Source organism: Labrus bergylta, chromosome 12 (assembly GCF_963930695.1).
Source record: "Labrus bergylta chromosome 12, fLabBer1.1, whole genome shotgun sequence".
Lineage (NCBI taxonomy): Eukaryota > Metazoa > Chordata > Actinopteri > Labriformes > Labridae > Labrus > Labrus bergylta.
The window spans coordinates 13,745,411-13,767,739 of record NC_089206.1 but is presented as its reverse complement, the minus strand read 5'-3'; the positions used below and the strand labels follow the sequence as shown (position 1 = coordinate 13,767,739).

The following is a 22,329-nucleotide window of genomic DNA, read 5'->3' as shown; positions in this document are numbered from 1 at the left end:
TGTGTGTGTGTGGAGGGGGGGGCGGGGTAGGTAACAAAATTACCTGCAAAGCAGAATACTTTGCATTTTTTCTAGTTGTAGAACAGGAAGCAGCAGGAGATGAGCGATTAAAACAAATCACATGTTGCAGCTTTCAGATAAAAGAGTTCAGATAAATATCATATCATGAAACAATGACAAATCATTGTTAACAGCACCATTTTCTCCTTTTTGTTCAAAACCCAATCCACAGAACTTGAGGAAAGATGTTTATGAAAGACCAAAAGTTTCTCAATATATTTACTACAGAGAGTCCATAAACACAGAGCTGTATTTTCAGATCAGACTGTTTTCATTATGCTTCATGAACTTAAATAGAAAATAAATCTGAAAGAAGAAAACACTCAGCAGGAGAGGGTCAGATAAGACTTCATGAAAAACACTTTATTACTGTTTAATGTCACTTAACTTCAGAGTAAGTTCACATTTTATTCAGGGCTGTCAAACGATTATTTTTTTTTAAAAATTGCGATTAATCACTAGATTCCAATAGTTTATTGGAATTAATCACATTATTACTTGCATGTTTGAAATTCCATTATTTCGCATTCTCCATTTATTTCAGAATCAGAAATACTTTAATAATCCTGGAGGGGTAGGGGGGGGGGGGGGTGAGTGATAATGTGTTATAAAACGCCTTGAGAGGTGTCTTGCTCAAAGGCACCTCGACAGCGCTCAGGAAGTGAATTGGCGCCTCTCCAGCTACCAGACCAACCTCCAGACTTGAACCGACGACCCTCCGGTTCCCAACACAAGTCCCTGCAGACTGAGCTACTGCCACCCCATAGAGTGTTTTACTCCAAGAAATAAACAACTTAAAACACAACCTGATCCAGGTATTTATATATTTCAGAATCTTTGCCGTTTTAAGGGACTGCTTATCATTCTCAACACTTGTTGAGTCATTCTGTTGTCATTTACAATCAGAGAAACAAAACATGTTTTGTTGACAAAATACTGAGCAGAAAAAATCATTTAGAGGTGCTTGTCCTTTACTTCAGTGTTCATCTTTATGCTTTACATAAGAGTGGAAGATTGTGCTTTTTATCTCCCCAAAATGTATTTAAAAACTACATTTTAAACTTTCCTTTTTCACCTAAAAAACAGGAGTCAATAAATAAAGTGCGGTGTACATTCAATTCTTACCTTAACGTTATCCCTCACAAAATAACAACTCATGTCGGCACATTCTCACATTTCTGATGTCACTGAGTTGTTAGATGTCTCAATATTTTTACCTTTCTAAATTGGCATGATGTGCTCAGTTATAATCATCTCAGGGCCTCTGAGATGTCTCTTATAACTCAGGTAACTAATCTGAGTATCTGACCACTGCTGAGGTCAAGATGCTGCTTACATTGGGAATGAATCCTATCAGTCCCATGGGGAGTATGTGGACAGTAAGTTTGAATAACTCTTTCTTTATTTGACCTTTTTGTGACATATTAAATGCTAAAGGTTGATTTTTAGTTTGAAAGTTGAGTCCTGAACAGTAAGCTGTATGATAATGCTGTCCTTCACGAGAAGCTCAGGAAGCTGCAGCTTTAAGCATTTAGGTTGTGTGTGGGCCTTCTATCAATCTCATCGACTTTTTCCCTACACAGCATGGACTCACACACCAAACGCTTTATACTAAAGGGAAAGTATTCCAAATATCTGCAAGAGTTACTAATGCAATCCAGGGAAAGAGTCTTGCAGGCCAAGAGGCTGTTCTCTCTGGTTCCTCACGTGTGGATGAAAGTATAGTTGAGTGAACAAAACCAGCTAGACTTAACTGGGATTTTAGGCTGTTTACTGGGGCTCAGGCGGTTGGGGAAGGGCAGGGACGTTATGATGGAGAAATCCTTTCATACCCTTGAATTTGTTTTCTTTTTGTTTGTGCAAGTGTCAACGCCAAAATACTATAAAGCGCCTTTATTTTGATTCCTAGAATGAGGCTACATTCAAATTATAATCTAGAATTCAGGGGTGGGCCACATGCAGTTGAGATATAATTGACTGTTAGTGTTTTTGTAAAACTCTTATATGAAAGTATACTAAGTACTGATGTTGTAGTGAGGACCACACTAACCGAGACCAAGACATACCAGAGTGATATGAGACTGAGACAAGACCGAGACATTTAGGGATCGAGACCAAGTCAAGACCAAGACCATAAATATCACTTTTAAAATCATCATGTGTGCAGCGGGCGTGTCACTCACCACTCATCAGTAACACCAGGAAGGTTGCGGTGGTAACCAAGAGATAAAAATCAAACTACAAATGAATTGAAGTCATTTGTTCTTTTAGAAAGGAGCATCGGAGGTGGTCTTGACTGGTCTTAATCTAAAATCAGGAGTCCGCCCAGTCTGAGACAGAGACAAGACAGAGTAAAAATACTTTCAAGACGAGACCTTCAAACAGTGGTCTCGAGACCGGTCTTGATTTCGATTACTACAACACTAGTTTGTACATTTGAAAAAAAGAAAGAAAAATATCCTAAAATAACCAGTAAATACTCTGTTCATTGTATTGGAAAAGAAACTTAATTTTGAAGTAAGCACATTAAATTAAGGATTAACAATTGTACTGGAGGTTAAAATATGAATGTTGGTATCATAGAGGCTGATAAAAGCTATGTATTCCTTCCTTTGGTTGAATTATAAGTCCACCGAAGAGTATCCTACAATTTGGCCCTCTGACAGTGAGAATTAAATATATGTGGCCCTTGCTGTGACCAAAGTTGCCCTTTCCTGGTCTTGATCAACACCAATGGGTTACACCATCTAATCTGCATCCCGATATCTGACTTCTTTGCCACACCTGTTTAAGCCACAACCACAACTTTATAAAAGCCTGCGCTCAGGTCTGTTACTTCCTCTTCCATCCAAACCAAGCCTGACCTGCTATAGAGTACAACAAAAACCTCCATGTGAGTGTAAAATGGATCTTTCACCTTACTTCATTCTTATTTTGTTGATATATTATGAATTATTTCCAATAAAACACATGTATTAATGGTAGTTTAAAAAACAAAATTAGGAACTTACTTGAAATTATTCTGATTGGTTTGACATTATTTATCAAGATCTGTAATATTCCTATTTGGCATCAGCTAAAATCATTCACAACATCTACAAAGAGGATCAACTTTTGAAACAGCATCAGATTCTGTGTACAAACATGTGAACTCAGAGTTTGCGTTCCTTTGTCCTTACGTTATGTTGATTTGCTTTATGTTGATTTGTGGTTTTTTACGACTGATTTGTGAATATGGCAAAATCAGTAGCATAAAAAAGTACCACAGATATTACAGTTTTAGTACATCATTGACTTTAAAAAAAAATCAATAGTTATACTAACATGAGATTACAATTTGTCATTTAAGTTTGATCTGTGTTGCTGCACGGAGAATCAGTTTGACTTTGACATCCTTCTTTCAGTTTAAAAGAAAACTTAAACCTCGGCAGAAATTAGATGATAAAAAACTTCTGCAATCAGAAGTAATCTCACAAGAAAAAGTAGATTAAGATTAACTTTATTGATCCCTGCAAGGGGAAATTTCAGTTTTTACACTCTGTTAACCATGCAACACACACATGCAAGGGCATCTCGACAGTGCTCAGGAGGTAATCTGGCACCTCTCCAACTACCAGACCAACTTCCGTATTTCTGCACTGGGACTTGAATTGGCAACCCTCTGGTTCCCAACCCAAGTCCCTACAGACTGAGCTACTGGCATTGATAGACACACACCTGCAATGTGCTCATTTCTGGATGTTACTGGAGGGCAATATATACATATTATAGTCTATTATTATAGTTTTATTTTGGATAGAATGATGACAGACAGACAGACTTTACATGCTTCTGGATACATCATGAGGCTGAACATTTTTGTCATCATAGAATGAGAAAATCTTTTACAGTCTGAGGGTTTCTTGTGTTTCCTTTCTGAAAGTTATGACAAAAGCAACACAAAAAAGATCAGTACCTGTTAAAACTTTCTCCAGCAGAGCATTTATTTCATCAAATGGTCAGGGAACACTTTACCATAGAGAGTTGAGTAACATTGCCATCTTGTGGCCATTTGATGTATTTGTAGTCCTCAAATAGAGTACACTATAAATCTCTGTCTAAAGAGCAGGTTAAACATGCAACATTCAGGCTACCTCTGAATGTTTCTTCAGAAGTAACTTCTAATACTGATTTATTTCTAACATCCTGTCATTTCTTCACTTCTTTATACGTTTAGATTTGTTAATTTGACTTAAGAAATTCTGATGCACTTTCAGTTTTGTTTTCTGAAATGTTTGGTATATCAATAAAAGAAGAGGATCATGAGGGTGAAGACCAATAACATGGGTGTGGTGGAGATATAAATGTCAGATGTTTTAAAACCCTGAGCGTCATAAAAAAAAGCCTTTAAATTTAAATGACATTTACCACTTGTCAGATCAGCATCAGAAACATTAACTTGATCTAAATGCAACATCTTACAGCTTCAAAGTATTAAAAACTATATAGATAGATTTTTCAAAGTTACAGGGAGCTGAGGAAACGAGTTAGTACTAAAAGAAGGACTTGGACAATTGGAGGAAATTTTGGAGGTTGGTTTTCTAGTTATAGTCGATTAAATTCATGGTTGGCTTTTGGTAAGTTGTATCGTTATTTTAAACTGATGGTTTAATTTACCAATTTTGCCTTTTAGCTTGTGTAAAACTGAGGTTAGCCTACTTAATAAATGACTGACTTCTTTCTCTTTTATCTAGTCGAGGCAAAATGGCAAGTCCGAGCAAAAAGGCAAAAAAGTGAGTACCTCTGTCTTTGTTAAAGCAGTTTACAATATCCCAATACTATAGAGCAATAATTTTAAGTTGGAAGTTTCAGCACGAGTTCATTCTGTGAATGCTCTTTTTTTTTATTCTACAGAACGATCATCACCAAGGTAAAACATATCACACATCTTACCACACATCACACTTTTTTATGCGGCTGGAGCGATAAGAGAGAATAAACAGAACAAACAATGACAACTTGTAGAATAAACCGCACACAAACACACCTCCACAAAGTTAAGCCTGTGTACATGTATTATCCATTATCAGTCTAAATTAAAAATCGAATTAACTGGGAGGGCTTTGTTCTCTAGATGCTTATTATCCCCACCAGTGGTGAGGACAGCTAGCTTTGTGCACCTTTACTATCCAAACCAACCCTCTTTGTTCTCCTTTCCTTTAATCTTAAAAAAAAGGAAAAGTAACACAGACTGTAGGCTATTGAAAGGAAATTTTCAGTGTCCAATGATTTGTTCTCTTTGTTCTACTAGATCAGGGATGGGCAACTTTGGTCACAACAAGGGCCACATTCATTCAGTTCTCACTGCCAGAGGGCCAAATTGTAGAATACAAAAACGATTACAGTCAATTATGTCTCAAATTTATCTCAACATATACCAGTGATTAAATATTATTATGGACATATTTCTGGTTTTCACTATTTCATGGCAGATTTTGTCACGTTTTCTTCATGTTTCCAATTAATTGATGTGTCAAAATTGACCTGAGGGCCACATTGAGGGTTGATGGGGGCCGCATGTGGCCCCCGGGCCGCCAGTTGCCCACCCCTGTACTAGATGCTTAATCTCTCCACCAGTGGTAAAGCCATTGAAGCCATTATTTTTGCAGCATCAGCTTTATTCTAGGGCTCATTTGGCCTCATGCTCATGCTATGGCTACTTCTCATGTCTCCTAAATTGCATCCACGTTTCCTTCTCTTGCTTCCCTCACTTGCATGGAGAGACGCGAGGAAACGAAGCAGAGGAGAGAGGAACTAGGAAATAGAGACGTCCTTCCCTAGAGCGTCACGTGAAGCAACATCCGTTTGTGATAAAGACATCAGCTGATCCCGGGTCGGCTTTAACAGATGTTTATGTCCGCACAGATACACACACAGTAACAGTGTAGTCTGAGTAGCCTCCTTTACCTGATATACACCTGCACACAGCGCCGCCCCTCCCTACACGAAGAACAAGCGCTGTGCGTAGGGCCTCGCGATCCATTGGGGGCCCCATTTTGCGCAAGGGGACGCATTCTCTGCAAATGCGCAAAGGATGCGCATCGCTGGCGTGAGGCGCGCGTAGAGCACCAAATCAAGCCCGAGGCAGGAGAGAAAAAAAGAAAGAGACGAATAATCTGACACCGCAACGTGTTGCAGCATCTGACCAATCAGCGGTCAGATGCGCCGACAGGCAGTTGGACGCAGGTGGAGGGATGGCCTTATTTTACTTTATATTCTGTATATTACTGTCTTTCATTTGTACTTTCCTTTATGTACTGTATGTTATTTAGTTATTTAATCTGTCTTTTACTTGATTTACATTGCGATATTGTTTTTTGTTTACCTGACTGTATATGCGCATTACTCCTCTTGAATAAAGCTAAACAAAAAAAAAGAAAATGGGTGGATGCGGACGGTTCGGGTAACGTATACTGAATGAATCAGACAAAGTGCTCCTACTGAATAGTAGGTACTAAACAGTATACAGCACGGATAGTAGGTACTGTCTACTGCCTACTGAAAGATTGAGTAGGTACTTGGCAATTCGGATGCACCCAAGGACATTCCATTGGTGTATCAGGACAAGAGCGGTGAGGAGGAGACATGTACAAGTTGCAAGAGATGGCCCCGAAATTCAAAAAATAGCTGTGTGTTTGGGGGCTTAGATGCCGTTACAGGGAATTACATAGTTGCAGCAATTAATCAGCTGATAAGTCCATTCGATCTGCAGAGTCCCTCTGCAACTTTCAGAAAAAGCTAAAGACCCAGCTCTTTCATGAATACCTATAACTTAATGATGATGGTCTTGATATTATTGATGATGGTAATGACGATGGTTTTTGTTTGATAACGACGACTTATAAGATGGTTTCTATACTGATTAGAGCTCTCAAGAACTGCCCTCAATGTTGTGCTTTGCCTCTGGTCACTTACTGTCAGCACCTGTGTGTCCAATCGGACTCAAAGCTGATCGTTTGCTCTTACTGACATTGTTCCCTTTTTTCTAGATCCTTGCTTGTGTTGTACTTACTCTCTGATGTACGTCGCTTTGGAGAAAAGCATCTGCTAAGTGAATTGTAGAATTGTAGAATAAGTCATTCTTCACACTCTTCAAACATGTTTTGACGGTCTGATGCGTTCTCTTCTGAAGGCACGGGCTGCTATTTCTTTCAGCAAGGCTACATCTTTCCACATTCTTAGACCTAAATCACAATAATGTATGTTCCATGCATGCCCTCAAATAGGCTCCAATTAATCACCTGGTTTTGGTAACAGATGCAATATTTCATGACACTATTGGTGGGAGTGGTTGACGATTAGATTTAAGATTTTAGATTAAAGAAGTCTAATAAGGATGAAAAGGCATACATTTCATGGTTATTTAATACATTTAGTCAATGCATTAGTAAATTAACATTTTTAATTATTGTCTATTCAACATTTTATATAGGCTATATATAATATGTCATGCATTTAGTTAAGAGTGTATGTTAGCATTTTCTGACAAAGCTGGTAAATCATTTGTGAATATACATGGTCTAAAGAAGCTATTTTTTTGTTCACAGAGTAAGAACAAATTAAAGTAAAAACATAATTGATGAATCTCAGATTTGTGCAGCAAACGTTCTTACGAACGGATTAAGAACAGATTTGTGTGTACGCACTGTTTGTGAACGAGGCCCAATGTCTTTTATAACCCACATGTCTAAGAAACTTACTCTGTCATAGCTAAAGTTAGTTTTAAACTCCATAACATTTAGACAATGGAATCTCCTACACACCTGTCTTATGATGTGGATGTTTGAAGGTTTTTCTTTGATGTTGTGTTTTAGGCATTTCATTTAGCTTTTCGCTAGCTTTTGTTTGTTTGTTTTCTGCCAGGTGTTTAATGATCCCATCCATGGTAGCATAGAGTTACACCCACTCCTCATCAAGATCATTGACACACCTCAGTTCCAGAGACTTCGATTCATAAAGCAGCTTGGAGGTGTCTACTTTGTTTACCCTGGAGCGTCTCACAACCGCTTTGAACACTCGATCGGGTAAGTCAGCAAGTTTTCAAATTTCAGCCCACAGGTGACCTCAGTCCAAATAAGGAGAATACTCATGGTGGTTTTTACATTAACACCTTGTAAAACCAATAAAGGCAGAAAACAGTGCCTGTCTTAGTATGGTATGAAAAAGTATATATTTTCATTTTGGTAGCAGCATCCTATTGTGATAACTGCGTTATGACTTTAAAACATTTTTTTTCTGTGGTCTAAAAAGGGTGGGATACTTAGCAGGAAAACTTGCTGAGGCTCTCAGGTCAAGGCAGCCGGAACTCAACATCACTGACAGAGACGTCCTTTGTGTTCAGATTGCTGGCCTCTGTCATGACCTGGGTGAGTAATGCATCCCTTTTCAATATTACATATAATAGTTTATAAATTATGTTATTGGGTATGAAAAGAGTAAAATGAAAGTGAAATGATCCAGAAATAACCCTTCCATCTTTCAAAAAAGCAAGGGCTTCTGCATTAATAAATAAAAAATATGAGGGTGGGGTGAGGTGGTGGTAGCTCGGTCTGTAAAGGGACTCTGATAAGAACTGGAGGGTCTGAATCTTTAAAAATAATATTTAGACTCAGAAAACTTTAACCCAGAGGGCGTTTCGGTACCACAGTCCACCCAGATCATGCATACATTTACAAACACATAACAGTCTTTCTTGTAAGCAATATTCTCAAGTTTAGATTCAGGAGTAATCCATCCTCAACTCAAACAGGTTTATTAAGACATACTGACTGTATAATCTGTACACTATCAGTGGATTACGCCTGTCTTTATCTATCCATTTCAAGGTCATGGACCCTTTTCCCATCTGTATGATGGACTGTTCCTCCCCAAAGCACTGAAAAAAAAGAGGAAATTAAAGAAATGGAAGGTAAGAAGTTTTTATTTCTGTTGTAATATGACAAATGAAATACAGAGGAACCGCAAAACTGAAGCACATGTACCTTTCACACTGGCTTGTTCTTTTGAAACAAAATCCAGGATGTTCTTTTTTGTTTGCCTTCTCAGGTAGAATGTGATTATGCACATTTCCAAGAATGTTGATCTATTTATTTAATAACAATGAACGGTGTAGTTTGTGTTGCTAAATGACCCTCATTATTCTCTTTGGTAATATTATGTCAACTTTTTATCTGACATGTTACCGCTTTTCAGAAGCTCTATGAGATTTTACTAAATGTTTATTTTTTAACCATTAATCCTGGTGATTCAGAGATTTAGATACAACAAACAAAGATAAAAACTGAATTCATGGTTCATGAGAGGTAATTCTTTATGACAGGGACCTCTTTTAAAAGCAGAAGGGATTTCTAGATCTGTTTATGTCTCTTTGTCACTCAATAAGAGAAGATAACATTTATTCATCCTACAACGGGCAGCAAAGAGCAAGGATAGCCAAAAAAGAGCACACAGTGCACAATTCAATAACGTTAGATCAAAAGAGTGCGATTGTTGTGTTTACATCCAAACAAACCGGGCTAAAGGGGAAACGCCCCTTTGTTTCAGAACAACTTTTCCAAACTATCCAGGTGTGAAAAAACAAGCATGATTACCTTCCCAAAAACTCTTATGCTTAACAGTTTCACATCGGGTTGAGTTCAGCTAGCTAAATAACCCTGGTAAAGACTGTTAGGATGTTGTATACAGTATATTGGCTGACATTAAGTGGCTCGTCAAATTCTGAAGAGCTTTAGAAACTCTGACATTGTAAGTTGTTTTACATACATACGTTTGAGATATACTCTTCAAATGTGGGGGAAATTAAAGTATGTGGGATTATTATATTTATGTTTTAAATCTTGTGTTGACACATTTATGAGTCTGTGTGTCTCGCAGCATGAAAAGGGCTCTTGTGACATGCTAGACCACCTGCTGAAAGAGAATAATCTTGAACCAGTGATGGAGAAGTATGGACTGGAACCTGAAGAAGACATAACATTCATCAAGGAGATGATTGCTGGACCTCTACAACAATCTAAAGAGCAGGAGGCAAGTTCACCTCATTATGTTATTCAGAAGTCGGATAAGATACTGTATGAATATAAGATAAAAGAGAAGATAAAACTTTTTTTCATCCTACAACGGGCAGCAAAGAGCAAAGATAGCCAAAAAAGAGCACACAGTGCACCATTCAAGAAAAAATAGATCAAAAAAGTTGAGCAACTAAAAGAGTGTGAATGCTGTGTTCACATATTTACCAAACAAACCGGGCTATGGTTTCAGAACAACTTTTCCAAACTATCCAGGTGTGAAAAAACCCTTAGAGAGAAAACTGAGCTGCATGATCACCTTCCCAAAAACTCTTATGCTTAACAGTTTGACTCTGGGTTGAGTTCAGCTAGCTAAATAACCCTGATAAAGACTGTTAGGATGTTGTATACAGTATATGTCCACAGAAAATTGGCTGACATTAAGTCACTCGTCAAATTCTGAGGAACTTTAGGAACTCTGACATTTAAAGTGTTTCTTACATACACACGTTTTGAGATCTTCTCTGCAAATGTTGGTTGTGCTATTTGTGTAGTTCCTTGTCTTCTTGCAATATTTTTCATGATTTGATGAAAGCGAAGCATGGATTGAACCCTTAACATGCGAAAAACATTAAGGTGATGATTGCTGAAGACCAGAAGGCAAGTTCTCATCTGTGCATAAATCAGTCTGTGTCCTACAGCAATGTCACTAATGTCACTATTTTGTAACATCTCCTCAGTATAAAGGCGGACAAGAAGAGTGACAAAAAGTTTTTCTTCTGCCTAGAACTCAGATCTTAAAATTTAACCGTTGTTTTGTTTGTCATGCTTTTCCATGTACATAGTTTATTGTGTTCATATTTTAGCTTTATCTCTGTTTTGTGAAATGGTCCTACATATGTTTTCTATGCAGTGTAAATTCATTGACAACAACATACGTGTCAATAAAACTGGTCCTGATTCGCTTTGTGTCGTCATCCCTGCAGTGGGACTTCAAAGGGCGCCCAGAAGAAAAGTCCTTCCTCTACGAAATTGTGTCCAACAAAAGAAACGGCGTTGATGTGGACAAGTTTGACTACTTGGCCAGGTCAGGTTTTAATGAAGTGCTGTAAAATAATTCTTAACCCTGAACAATGCATTATTCTCCTGATTTATTTTAAAATGATACAGCACTCAACAGTAAATTCAGTTTCCCTCTATACACCTATTTTCTTCACATTGCCTTAATCTGTCTCTACGGTAATGGAAATATTTCCCCCGTGAGAATATGAACAAAGACGAAAACCCCAATCATCTTTGTGAGGTTTTATTCCTACAAGAAGTTGCAGGAAGAAGAAACTGTACAGAGTGTACCATGGTGACCACACTGCAGAGTAGCTCAAATGACATACAGAATGAAGTCTCCTTTTATACATGTCAAAGAGGAAACAACAACATTGACAAGCTCCTGTTGTAGGAGATAAGCAGTTTAACACAATCAACCTGAACAGAGGAATGTTTAGTCCATGTAGAGTCATCCTTGTAGAAATCAAAGGTTATCCAAACACATGATGCTTAATCTAAACCAGCATTTCATGAAATGTCACACAGTTCACATTAGAATTACTCTAACACATCTGCTAAATATATTTTTTCCCCATTACACTACTCAGGGACTCTTTATACCTGGGAATCAAGAACACCTTTGACTTTCATCGCTTCCTGCAGTTTGCCAGAGTGTGTGAGGTTGATGGAAGGAAAACTATCTGCACCAGAGACATAGTATGACAAACTTGAGCTTGTAAACAGATAATTGAAAGCAAACTGATAATGTTGTTATTTATGACTAAACTACAGTCCTAACCTCAACAGGAGGAGGACAATATGTACGACTTGTTCTACATAAGACACCGTCTCCACAAAAGAGCCTATCAGCACAGAGTAAACAAAGTCATTGAACATATGTAAGTGTCTACCTTCAGATCTTAGTACTCCAAATATAAGATTGGTCTCCTTCTGATTTCCATTATTTGATCTGCGTCATGATTCACTATCTCATCAGTAATAATATGTTTGATATGAACATACAGGATTGCAGAGGCTTTTTTGAAAGCAGACGGTCACATTCAGATTGAAGGATCAGGAGGGAGGATGTTCACTCTCTCTACAGCCATTGAGGACATGGAGGCCTACACAAAGCTCACAGGTGTGTAGATTTAAATGTGTGCTGTTAGCTCATGTTTAACATTGAAGCAAATTCAGACTTCAGAAATATCAAGACATTGTTTTAAATAATGCACTACACCCAACAATCTGAAAAGGAAATTGATGTAGGCACTTGGTCAGTTTTGGTGTTTGGTGTAAGACTACTGTTATGCTACTTTATCAATTTTTTTAATTATGCACATGTAAATGAACCAGATCATGTTAAATAAGTTGTAATGACTTATAAATTAACATGCCATGTCTTACAATTTATTGAGTGTGTTTGTGTGTATAATTAATAATCGTTTGCTTGTTACTCTGTTACTCTTTTAGACAACGTGTTTGAGGAAATACTGAAGTCTTCCCGTCCTGAGTTACAAGAGGCAAGAGAGATTCTGCAAAACATTGTCTCTCGAAAGATCTACAAGTTTGTTGGTGAGACAAAGCCAAAGAAGACCATCAAGGATTGGAAAGTAAGTCTGTGTGTTCTTGTGTTTCATTACATTTATTACACATGATCTCATGCACCGTTATCATACAATTATCATATCGTTGTCATACAATACAAAATCCCTCAGTCAACTAATGCTGCATGATATTGGGGAAACTGCGTTTTCTTTTAATGTTCATACTATTAAAATTTTTATTATTATTTGGGTCTTCAAGTTTATTTTCCTTTACAAATAAGAACCCCTTATACATTCAAAGCTACATTTAATTTGCATCAAGAGCCCTGTGACATTAACTTCTAAGCAAAGAACAGTTCATCGTCATACACTGCATGTGATCCCTTCTCTCTCTCTCCCTCTACACTTTATGTGCTCATGGACTAACACACGTCCTGGGATATTACCATGGCACTTACGCACATAGCAAAATTAATGCTTAGATCATACCATGCAGCCCTACAGTCAAACGCATTTACACTAAGTCGGTGCAGTTTTTTGAGTGAATGTGAATTGAATTCCAAGTTGCTTACATTGTCAACTTAAAATGCAAAAAAACTTTTTCTATCCTTTCTCACTGTTCTCAACGTTTCTGCTCCATTTTCAAGAGCCTGATTCCTAGCTGGAAAAAAGGATTGGCTGAGGAAAAATTAAACCTGACACCAAAGGACTTTGAAATCCTGGTGAGTTTTTTTGACTTTCTTTTTTGTAAAATCTTCAGTTTTGCTGATGTTTTGATTTGTAAGATGTTGCAGAGTTTGTTATGGCACACATTTTACTCTCGACCTTCTTTTTAGGTCATTAACATGGACTACGGCATGAAAGACAAGAACCCTGTTCAACATATGGATTTCTACAGCAAAAAGGAGCCTGACGTGGCAAAGCCAATGTCCCCAGAAAATGTCAGAACTAATTATTGATTAAAACAATTTTTTCATCACAATCATTCAATATTTCTTCTGTTTATTATTTGTAAGGCAGCTTATGTCTCCATAACTCTCAAATTAAAGCTGCTGTCAATCTTTACAGGCACCCAGCATTGGAACAGAGAACTTTTCTGAGCAGCTGATCAGGGTCTTCTGTAAGAAGATTGATGAACAGAGTGTGGAGGCTGCCAGACAGCAGTTTGAACAGTGGTACAATGATTTTCCAATCCTTAGATAGTAGTTGAATATTAAGATGTTAAAGGATACAATATCAACTAACTTGCTGTTGATTGAACATAAAACCAGTTGATTTGGCTAAAGTAAATAGAAAACAGTCCACACTGAGTACAGTTTATTTAATATGGTTGAACATGTGATCTACAATCTGCTGAGTGTGGAAAACATTAGCTGTGCTAGCATCCTCAGCCTTCGGTCTTCCTTTCAGGTTAACGTATGCTTACCTGTGCTGGTGAAGCTCTACTCTAATAGATTTGATACTTTAACTTAACAAAATACTGCCAAAGTGAGCAACACTCCAACATGTTATTGGTCCTTTGTCCTGGTTTGCATCAAGGTTAGACAGCAAGTCTAGACAGTCAGTCAGGTTTCTGTACTGAAACAATTTTACTGACCTGTATTGGAACCGTGCAGGACTCTGGTTTGGGGCCCTCAGGTTAAGAGAGGTAAGCAACAGCAGCATGGGAGTGAAACCAAAAGATTAACCAACCCTCTGGTTTCTTCAACTTTCACTCAGGAGCAAAAATCAGCTTTTAAATTTGAAAATTTGAAAGTAAAAATGATTGACAATTATTGTGATAATTATATCGACTGATATGACATTTTGATAACATTTTTAGTTTTTTTAGCCCAGGCCTATAAGCTACGGGTCTTATTGTGAATAACGTGTATCCTTCATTAAAAGAAAAACGGACATGTTAAAAAAAAAATCCCTCTTCATACAGTGTGTGCTGATTGAGACATGAGATAATCAGACCAATTTAGTTTTTTGAATCGGGCTGTAAACATGTTTATTTCTGCTGTAAAAATTGGCCTTTCTGAATGGGTGTGTATGTGACATATTAATATATGCAGTTAGTGGTTTTATTACATTGAAAGGCTGTTTTAATATATGAGCATTAGAATGGAACAATGAGCAGGGAGGGAATGATTGCATAGTGAAACAAAACTTCAGGATTCTTCTTTTGCATTTATATGATTTTGATCCTTTTTTGATGCTAAATTAGCATTGGTGTCTTCAAACTTTTGTATTTTCCTACCAACGGACAAAAACTTTGAAATAATGTATTTTATTACTTGAGATTTAAAAAAACTGAAAGTTCTCAGCAGTGAGATGATGGATCTGCATGATGAGTGCATTGTTTTGCTTTAAAATAAGTTGAATGAGAGATCGTTTGTTAAATAGAATCATTTCTTCTTCGGTTTATCTCTCACTACGTTTACTCTGCACTGCTTTCTTTAAAACAGATGTACTTTTGTGTCTTTATTAACATGCATGTTAAGGATGAAGCCAAATCTGGATGGATCTGAGGGTAATTAGAGCGATCCTCCTGCAGTTGACACCAAGAAATTTACCAAACAACATGAATAACAGTGAATTATTATCATTTATCGTTTGCTTGTTACTCTGTTAATCTTAGAGGCAATGGAGATTCTGCAAAACATTGTCTCTCGAAAGATCTACAAGTGTGTTGGTGAGACAAAGCCAGGGTACCCCATCAAGGATTGGAAAGTAAGTCTGTGTTCTTGTGTTTCATTACATTTATTACACGTGATCTAATGCACTGTTATCACAAAGCTGGATAATGTGCTCATTTTCAGTTAATAGAATAAGTACACATCACATTATTTACTGTCTCCAGCATTTTATCTTGCCCGTGTTGTTATTACATTTAACATGAACAGCAGCACTATTGAACAGTTCTTTTTGAAATGTAATGTGAATTGGATAGCAGCTTGAAATGTTTTACAATACAAAATCCCTCAGTCAACTAATGCTGCATGATATTGGGGAAACTGCGTTTTCTTTTCATGTTCATACTATTACAATTTTTATTATTATTTGGGTCTTCAAGTTTATTTTCTTTTACAAATAAGAACCCCTTATACATTCAAAGCTACATTTAATTTGCATCAAGAGCCCTGTGACAGTAACTTCTAAGCAAAGAACAGTTCATCTTCATACACTGCATGTGATCCCTTCTCTCTCTCTCCCTCTACACTTTATGTGCTCATGGACTAACACACGTCCTGGGATATTACCATGGCACTTGTACACATAGCAAAATTAATGCTTAGATCATACCATGCAGCCCTACAGTCAAACGCATTTACACTAAGTTGGTGCAGTTTTTTGAGTGAATGTGAATTGAATTCCAAGTTTCTTACATTGTCAAATTAAAATGCAAAAAAACTTGAATCTATATCCTTTTCCACTGTTGTAATTTTTTTCTGATTCCTTGTCAAGAGCCAGATTTCTGGCTGGAAAAAAGTATTGGCTCAACCCCTCCCTGACGAGGAAGAAAACAACCTGACATCAGAGGACTTTGAAATCCTGGTGAGTTTTTTTTACTTTCTTTCATCTGACCTTTTTTGTCAAATCTTCAGTTTTGCTGATTCTTTGATTTGTAAGATGTTGCAGAATTTGTTATGGCACACATTTTACTCTCGACCTTCTTTTTAGGTCATTAACAAGGACTACGGCATGAAAGACGAGAACAGCAAAAATGTCAGAACTAATTATTGATTAAAACAATTTTTTTATCGCAATCATTCAATATTTTTTCTGTTTATTATTTGTAAGGCAGCTTATGTCACCATAACTCTCAAATTAAAGCTGCTGTCATTCTTTACAGGAATCCAGGATTGGAACAGAGATCTTTTCTGAGCAGCTGATCAGGGTCTTCTGTAAGAAGATTGATGAACAGAGTGTGGAGGCTGCCAAAAAGCACTATGATCAGTGGTACAATGATTTTCCAATCCTTTGATAATAGTTGAATATTAAGATGTTAAAGGATACAATATCAACTAACTTGCTGTTGATTAAACATAAAACCAGTTGATTTGGCTAAAGTAAATAGAAAACAGTCCACAATGAGTACAGTTTATTTAATATGGTTGAACATGTGATCTACAATCTGCTGAGTGTGGAAAACATTAGCTGTGCTAGCATCCTCAGCCTTCGGTCTTCCTTTCAGGTTAACGTATGCTTACCTGTGCTGGTGAAGCTCTACTCTAATAGATTTGATACTTTAACTTAACAAAATACTGCCAAAGTGAGCAACACTCCAACATGTTATTGGTCCTTTGTCCCGGTTTGCATCCAGGTTAGACAGCAAGTCTAGACAGTCAGTCAGGTTTCTGTACTGAAACAATTTTACTGACCTGTATTGGAACCGTGCAGGACTCTGGTTTGGGGCCCTCAGGTTAAGAGAGGTAAGCAACAGCAGCATGGGAGTGAAACCAAAAGATTAACCAACCCTCCGGTTTCTTCAACTTTCACTCAGGAGCAAAAATCAGCTTTTAAATGTGAAAATTTGAAAGTAAAAATGATTGACAATTATTGTGATAATTATATCGACTGATATGACATTTTGATAACATTTTTAGTTTTTTTAGCCCAGGCCTATAAGCTACGGGTCTTATTGTGAATAACGCGTATCCTTCATTAAAAGAAAAACGGACATATTAAAAAAAAATCCCTCTTCATACAGTGTGTGCTGATTGAGACATGAGATAATCAGACCAATTTAGTTTTTGAATCGGGCTGTAAACATGTTTATTTCTGCTGTAAAAATTGGCCTTTCTGAATGGGTGTGTATGTGACATATTAATATATGCAGTTTGTGGTTTTATTACATTGAAAGGCTGTTTTAATATATGAGCATTAGAATGGAACAATGAGCAGGGAGGGAATGATTGCATAGTGAAACAGAGCTTCAGGATTCTTCTTTTGCATATACATGATTTTGATCTTTTTTTGATGCTAAATTAGCATTGGTGTCTTCAAACTTTTGTATTTTCCTACCAACGGACAAAAACTTTGAAATAATGTATTTTATTACTTGAGATTTAAAAAAAACTGAAAGTTCTCACCAGTGAGATGTTGGATCTGCATGATGAGTACATTGTTTTGCTTTAAAATAAGTTGAATGAGAGATTGTTTGTTAAATAGAATCATTTCTGCCTCAGTTTATCTCTCACTAGGTTTACTCTGCACTGCTTTCTTTAAAACAGATGTACTTTTGTGTCTTTATTAACATGCAGGTTAGAGAAGGAGCCAAATCTGGTTGGACCTGAGGGTAATTAGAGCGATCCTCCTGCAGTTGACACCAAGGAATTTACCAAACAACATAAATAACACTGAATTATTATTATTTATCGTTTGCTTGTTACTCTGTTAATCTTAGAGGCAAGAAAGATTCCGCAAAACATTGTCTCTTTCGAGAGCTACAAGTGTGTTGGTGAGACAAAGCCAGAGTACCCCATCGAGGATTGGGAAGTAAGTCTGTGTGTTCTTGTGTTTCATTACATTTATAACACATGATCTAATGCACTGTTATCACAAAGCTGGATAATGTGCTCATTTTTAGTTAATAGAATAAGTACACATCGCATTATTTACTGTCTCCAACATTTTATCTAGCCCGTGTTATTACATTTAACATGAACAGCAACACTATTGAACAGTTCTCTCTTTGAAATGTAATGTGAATTGGATAGCAGCTTGAAATGTCTTACAATACAAAATCCCTCAGTCAACTAATGCTGCATGATATTGGGGAAACTGCGTTTTCTTTTCATGTTCATACTTTTAAAATTTGTGTTATTATCTGGGTCTTCAAAATTATTTTCTTTTACAAATAAGAACCCCTTATACATTCAAAGCTACATTTAATTTGCATCAAGAGCCCTGTGACATTAACTTCAAAGCAAAGAACAGTTCATCTTCATACACTGCATGTGATCCCTTCTCTCTCTCTCCCTCTACACTTTATGTGCTCATGGACTAACACACGTCCAGGGATATTACCATGGCACTTGTACACATAGCAAAATTAATGCTTAGATCATACCATGCAGCCCTACAGTCAAATGCATTTACACTAAGTTGGTGCAGTTTTTTGAGTGAATGTGAATTGAATTCCAAGTTTCTTACATTGTCAACTTAAAATGCAAAAAAACTTGAATCTATATCCTTTTCCACTGTTGTAATTTTTTTCTGATTCCTTGTCAAGAGCCGGATTTCTGGCTGGAAAAAAGTATTGGCTCAACCCCTCCCTGACGAGGAAGAAAACAACCTGAAACCAGAGGACTTTGAAATCCTGGTGAGTTTTTTTTACTTTCTTTCATCTGACCTTTTTTGTCAAATCTTCAGTTTTGCTGATTCTTTGATTTGTAAGATGTTGCAGAGTTTGTTATGGCACACATTTTACTCTCGACCTTCTTTTTAGGTCATTAACAAGGACTACGGCATGAAAGACGAGAACAGCAAAAATGTCAGAACTAATTATTGATTAAAACAATTTTTTCATCGCAATCATTCAATATTTTTTCTGTTTATTATTTGTAAGGCAGCTTATGTCACCATAACTCTCAAATTAAAGCTGCTGTCATTCTTTACAGGCACCCAGCATTGGAACAACGATCTTTTCTGAGCAGCTGATCAGGGTCTTCTGTAAGAAGATTGATGAACAGAGTGTGGAGGCTGCCAGACAGCACTTTAAACAATGGTACAATGATTTTCCAATCCTTTGATAATAGTTGAATATTAAGATGTTAAAGGATACAATATCAACTAACTTGTTGTTGATTGAACATAAAACCAGTTGACTTGGCTAAAGTAAATAGAAAACAGTCCACATTGAGTACAGTTTATTTAATATGGTTGAACATGTGATCTACAATCTGCTGAGTGTGGAAAACATTAGCTGTGCTAGCATCCTCAGCCTTCGGTCTTCCTTTCAGGTTAACGTATGCTTACCTGTGCTGGTGAAGCTCTACTCTAATTGATTTGATACTTTAACTTAACAAAATACTGCCAAAGTGAGCAACACTCCAACATGTTATTGGTCCTTTGTTCTGGTTTGCATCAAGGTTAGACAGCAAGTCTAGACAGTCAGTCAGGTTTCTGTACTGAAACAATTTTATTGACCTGTATTGGAACCGTGCAGGACTCTGGTTTGGGGCCCTCAGGTTAAGAGAGGTAAGCAACAGCAGCATGTGAGTGAAACCAAAAGATTAACCAACCCTTTGGTTTCTTCAACTTTCACTCAGGAGCAAAAATCAGCTTTTAAATTTGAAAATTTGAAAGTAAAAATGATTGACAATTATTGTGATAATTATGTCGACTGATATGACATTTTGATAACATTTTTAGTTTTTTTTTTAGCCCAGGCCTATAAGCTACGGGTCTTATTGTGAATAACGTGTATCCTTCATTAAAAGGAAAACGGACAAGTGTAAAAAAAATAATTCCTCTTCATACAGTGTGTGCTGATTGAGACATGAGATAATCAGACCAATTTAGTTTTTTAATCGAGCTGTAAACATGTTTATTTCTGCTGTAAAAATTGGCTTTTTTCGAATGGGTGTGTATGTGACATATTAATATATGCAGTTAGTGGTTTTATTCCATTGAAAGGCTGCTTTAATATATGAGCATTAGAATGGAACAATGAGCAAAAAACTTTGAAATAATGTATTTTATTACTTGAGATTTAAAAAAACTGAAAGTTCTCACCAGTGAGATGATGGATCTGCATGATGAGTGCATTGTTTTGATTTAAAATAAGTTGAATGTTAGATTGTTTGTTAAATAGAATCATTTCTTCTTCAGTTTATCTCTCACTAGATTTACTCTGCACTGCTTTCTTTAAAACAGATGTACTTTTGTGTCTGTATTAACATGCAGGTAAAGGATGGAGCCAAATCTGGTTGGACCTAAGGGTAATTAGAGCGATCCTCCTGAAGTTGACACCAAGGAACTTACCAAACAACATGAATAACACTGAATAATATTCGCATTCAGACCTAGCACTCATGTTTTTTCTCGCTTTTTTCATATAGATGCTGTATCATTCTTTTAAATTGATTGTTTAAAAATCAGTTCCAACAACACACAACATGTTTTTATTCCGAGGACAAAGATAAATCATAATATATGATACCACTCTGTACAATTACGGGGCCTGCAGTCAATATGAAACAGTATCATTGGCCCATTTAATTCACTGTGTTACGCTTCTATCGACTCACACAGAAAACCCATTCAAAATTTGATACAGAAAAAATTGGATACTTTTTTTTAACATTAAGGAAAATATATATCAGTTATAAAGCCATATCTCAAAGATCACTGGATCTGGATCGCTTCTGGATTTGAATTTCTGATCTCTAAACTGATACATAGACACACATGACACTGGATACTTACACAGCTAGCAGCTGTATGGCTGTTGAATACCATTTAGGTAAAGAAAGCCATTATTGAAATCCAACAATCATTGTCTCAAACTGAATATATAAACTGCATGTTTCTGAATTGATTCAGCTTTTGGTCACATTTATGCTTCTTTGTAGGTTGTGTATTCTTTTTGGTCGGGGAAAGATGTAAAGCACTCCCAACATGTGTAATGGAGTGAATATTTCACTTGTGGTTTTATTTAGGGATTTAGAATACTTTACATTACTATAACATTTTAGTTTTGATGTTAATCGTTTGAAGATTGAGGACATGAGATTAGATTATTTGTCTTTGAGTGGTGTTTAATGAGAGATGATCATGAGTGATGTTTTGGTGACTGGTATTATCTTATATTATATTACTTTGTATCTGCAGCATTTATTATCACAATACAATTTTAATCTGTTTTAAAAACTGGAACTTGTGAAAACCTTTATTTGCATCTAAAAACTTGAAATTCGAATTGAAAAATATCTTTTCAACGTATCCATCAACTACCTTTCTTCGATGGATGATGAATGTGTTTAAATGTATGACACACTTTAAGTGAAGCTATAATTGTTTGACGATTGGTTCTTACATAATGCATCTATGAGAACCTTTCAAGTGTATTCCTGTTGTGATGGGTTCATATCTGATAAAATCTGCATGTATTCAAAATAAACATCAGAGAAAATCCTGAGTTCAACATTGTGTAATCTATATAGCACCTATCGTACAAATTTAATTGCAAGACTTTCAAACATAGATAAAATAGTTTAATGGGAGTTGTGTGTGTAATTGGCAAAGTCATTAACATTCTCTCATTCATTCATTCATTGACATTCATTACTTCATCATAACTACTACTTATTTTGTAGCATTACTTATTTATAGCATTTATTTATATTTATTGCATCCCATTAATCCAGCCATCCAGATTTACCTAATAATTCACTTTTTTTGGCTACATCTGTAAATTTTGCAATTACTGTACATAGCACAGAATTACTGTACATAGCACAGACTATTGCACTTTCTGCTTATTTGCCCTTCTGGTGAGATGCCAAACCTCATTTCGTTACTCTATACTTGAATATGTGTAATGACAATAAAGTTGAATCTCATCTCATCTCATCTCATCTCATAACTGCCAACTACTTTATGCTGTTTTTAATCTGTTCTTTAAATGTTTGTTTACTGCC

The 22,329-nt window shown here is 36.5% G+C and overlaps 2 protein-coding genes across 5 annotated transcripts in view; both read left to right on the top strand.

Moving 5' to 3' along the window:
* Positions 1–21,827, top strand: part of LOC110005513 (deoxynucleoside triphosphate triphosphohydrolase SAMHD1) — a 158,874-nt gene extending 137,047 nt beyond the window's left edge. For 2 of the 4 annotated variants that reach the window (XM_065961274.1, XM_065961269.1), the window contains 13 exons: positions 13,534–13,638; positions 13,766–13,872; positions 15,184–15,212; positions 15,321–15,412; positions 16,148–16,237; positions 16,364–16,408; positions 16,536–16,642; positions 17,947–17,981; positions 18,090–18,181; positions 18,918–19,007; positions 19,134–19,178; positions 19,306–19,412; positions 20,594–21,827. In XM_065961274.1, coding sequence (XP_065817346.1) covers positions 13,534–13,638; positions 13,766–13,872; positions 15,184–15,212; positions 15,321–15,412; positions 16,148–16,237; positions 16,364–16,408; positions 16,536–16,642; positions 17,947–17,981; positions 18,090–18,181; positions 18,918–19,007; positions 19,134–19,178; positions 19,306–19,412; positions 20,594–20,597 — 948 coding nt within the window. In that variant the 3' untranslated portion in view covers positions 20,598–21,827. Of the gene's footprint in view, positions 1–11,758; positions 11,868–11,957; positions 12,050–12,175; positions 12,292–12,623; positions 12,764–13,344; positions 13,420–13,533; positions 13,639–13,765; positions 13,873–15,183; positions 15,213–15,320; positions 15,413–16,147; positions 16,238–16,363; positions 16,409–16,535; positions 16,643–17,946; positions 17,982–18,089; positions 18,182–18,917; positions 19,008–19,133; positions 19,179–19,305; positions 19,413–20,593 lie in introns of all 4 variants that reach the window. The other 2 variants (XM_065961270.1, XM_065961271.1) reach the window with 2 other exon arrangements.
* Positions 2,918–8,993, top strand: LOC109977202 (deoxynucleoside triphosphate triphosphohydrolase SAMHD1). Its single transcript, XM_065961297.1, has 5 exons — positions 2,918–2,953; positions 4,794–4,832; positions 4,954–4,969; positions 7,963–8,123; positions 8,350–8,993. Exons 2-5 carry the CDS (start codon positions 4,804–4,806, stop codon positions 8,471–8,473), a joined length of 330 nt encoding a protein of 109 aa, XP_065817369.1. The 5' UTR covers positions 2,918–2,953; positions 4,794–4,803; the 3' UTR covers positions 8,474–8,993.
* Positions 21,828–22,329: the final 502 nt, after the last annotated feature.

What these genes read in the sequence shown, in the direction of transcription:
- LOC109977202 (XM_065961297.1), top strand. Translation starts at nt 4,804, where the DNA reads ATGGCAAGTCCGAGCAAAAAGGCAAAAAA. An exon ending in CGCTTTGAACACTCGATCGG is followed by an intron (nt 8,124 to 8,349) that starts GTAAGTCAGCAA and finishes TGGTCTAAAAAG; the next exon opens with GGTGGGATACTTAGCAGGAA.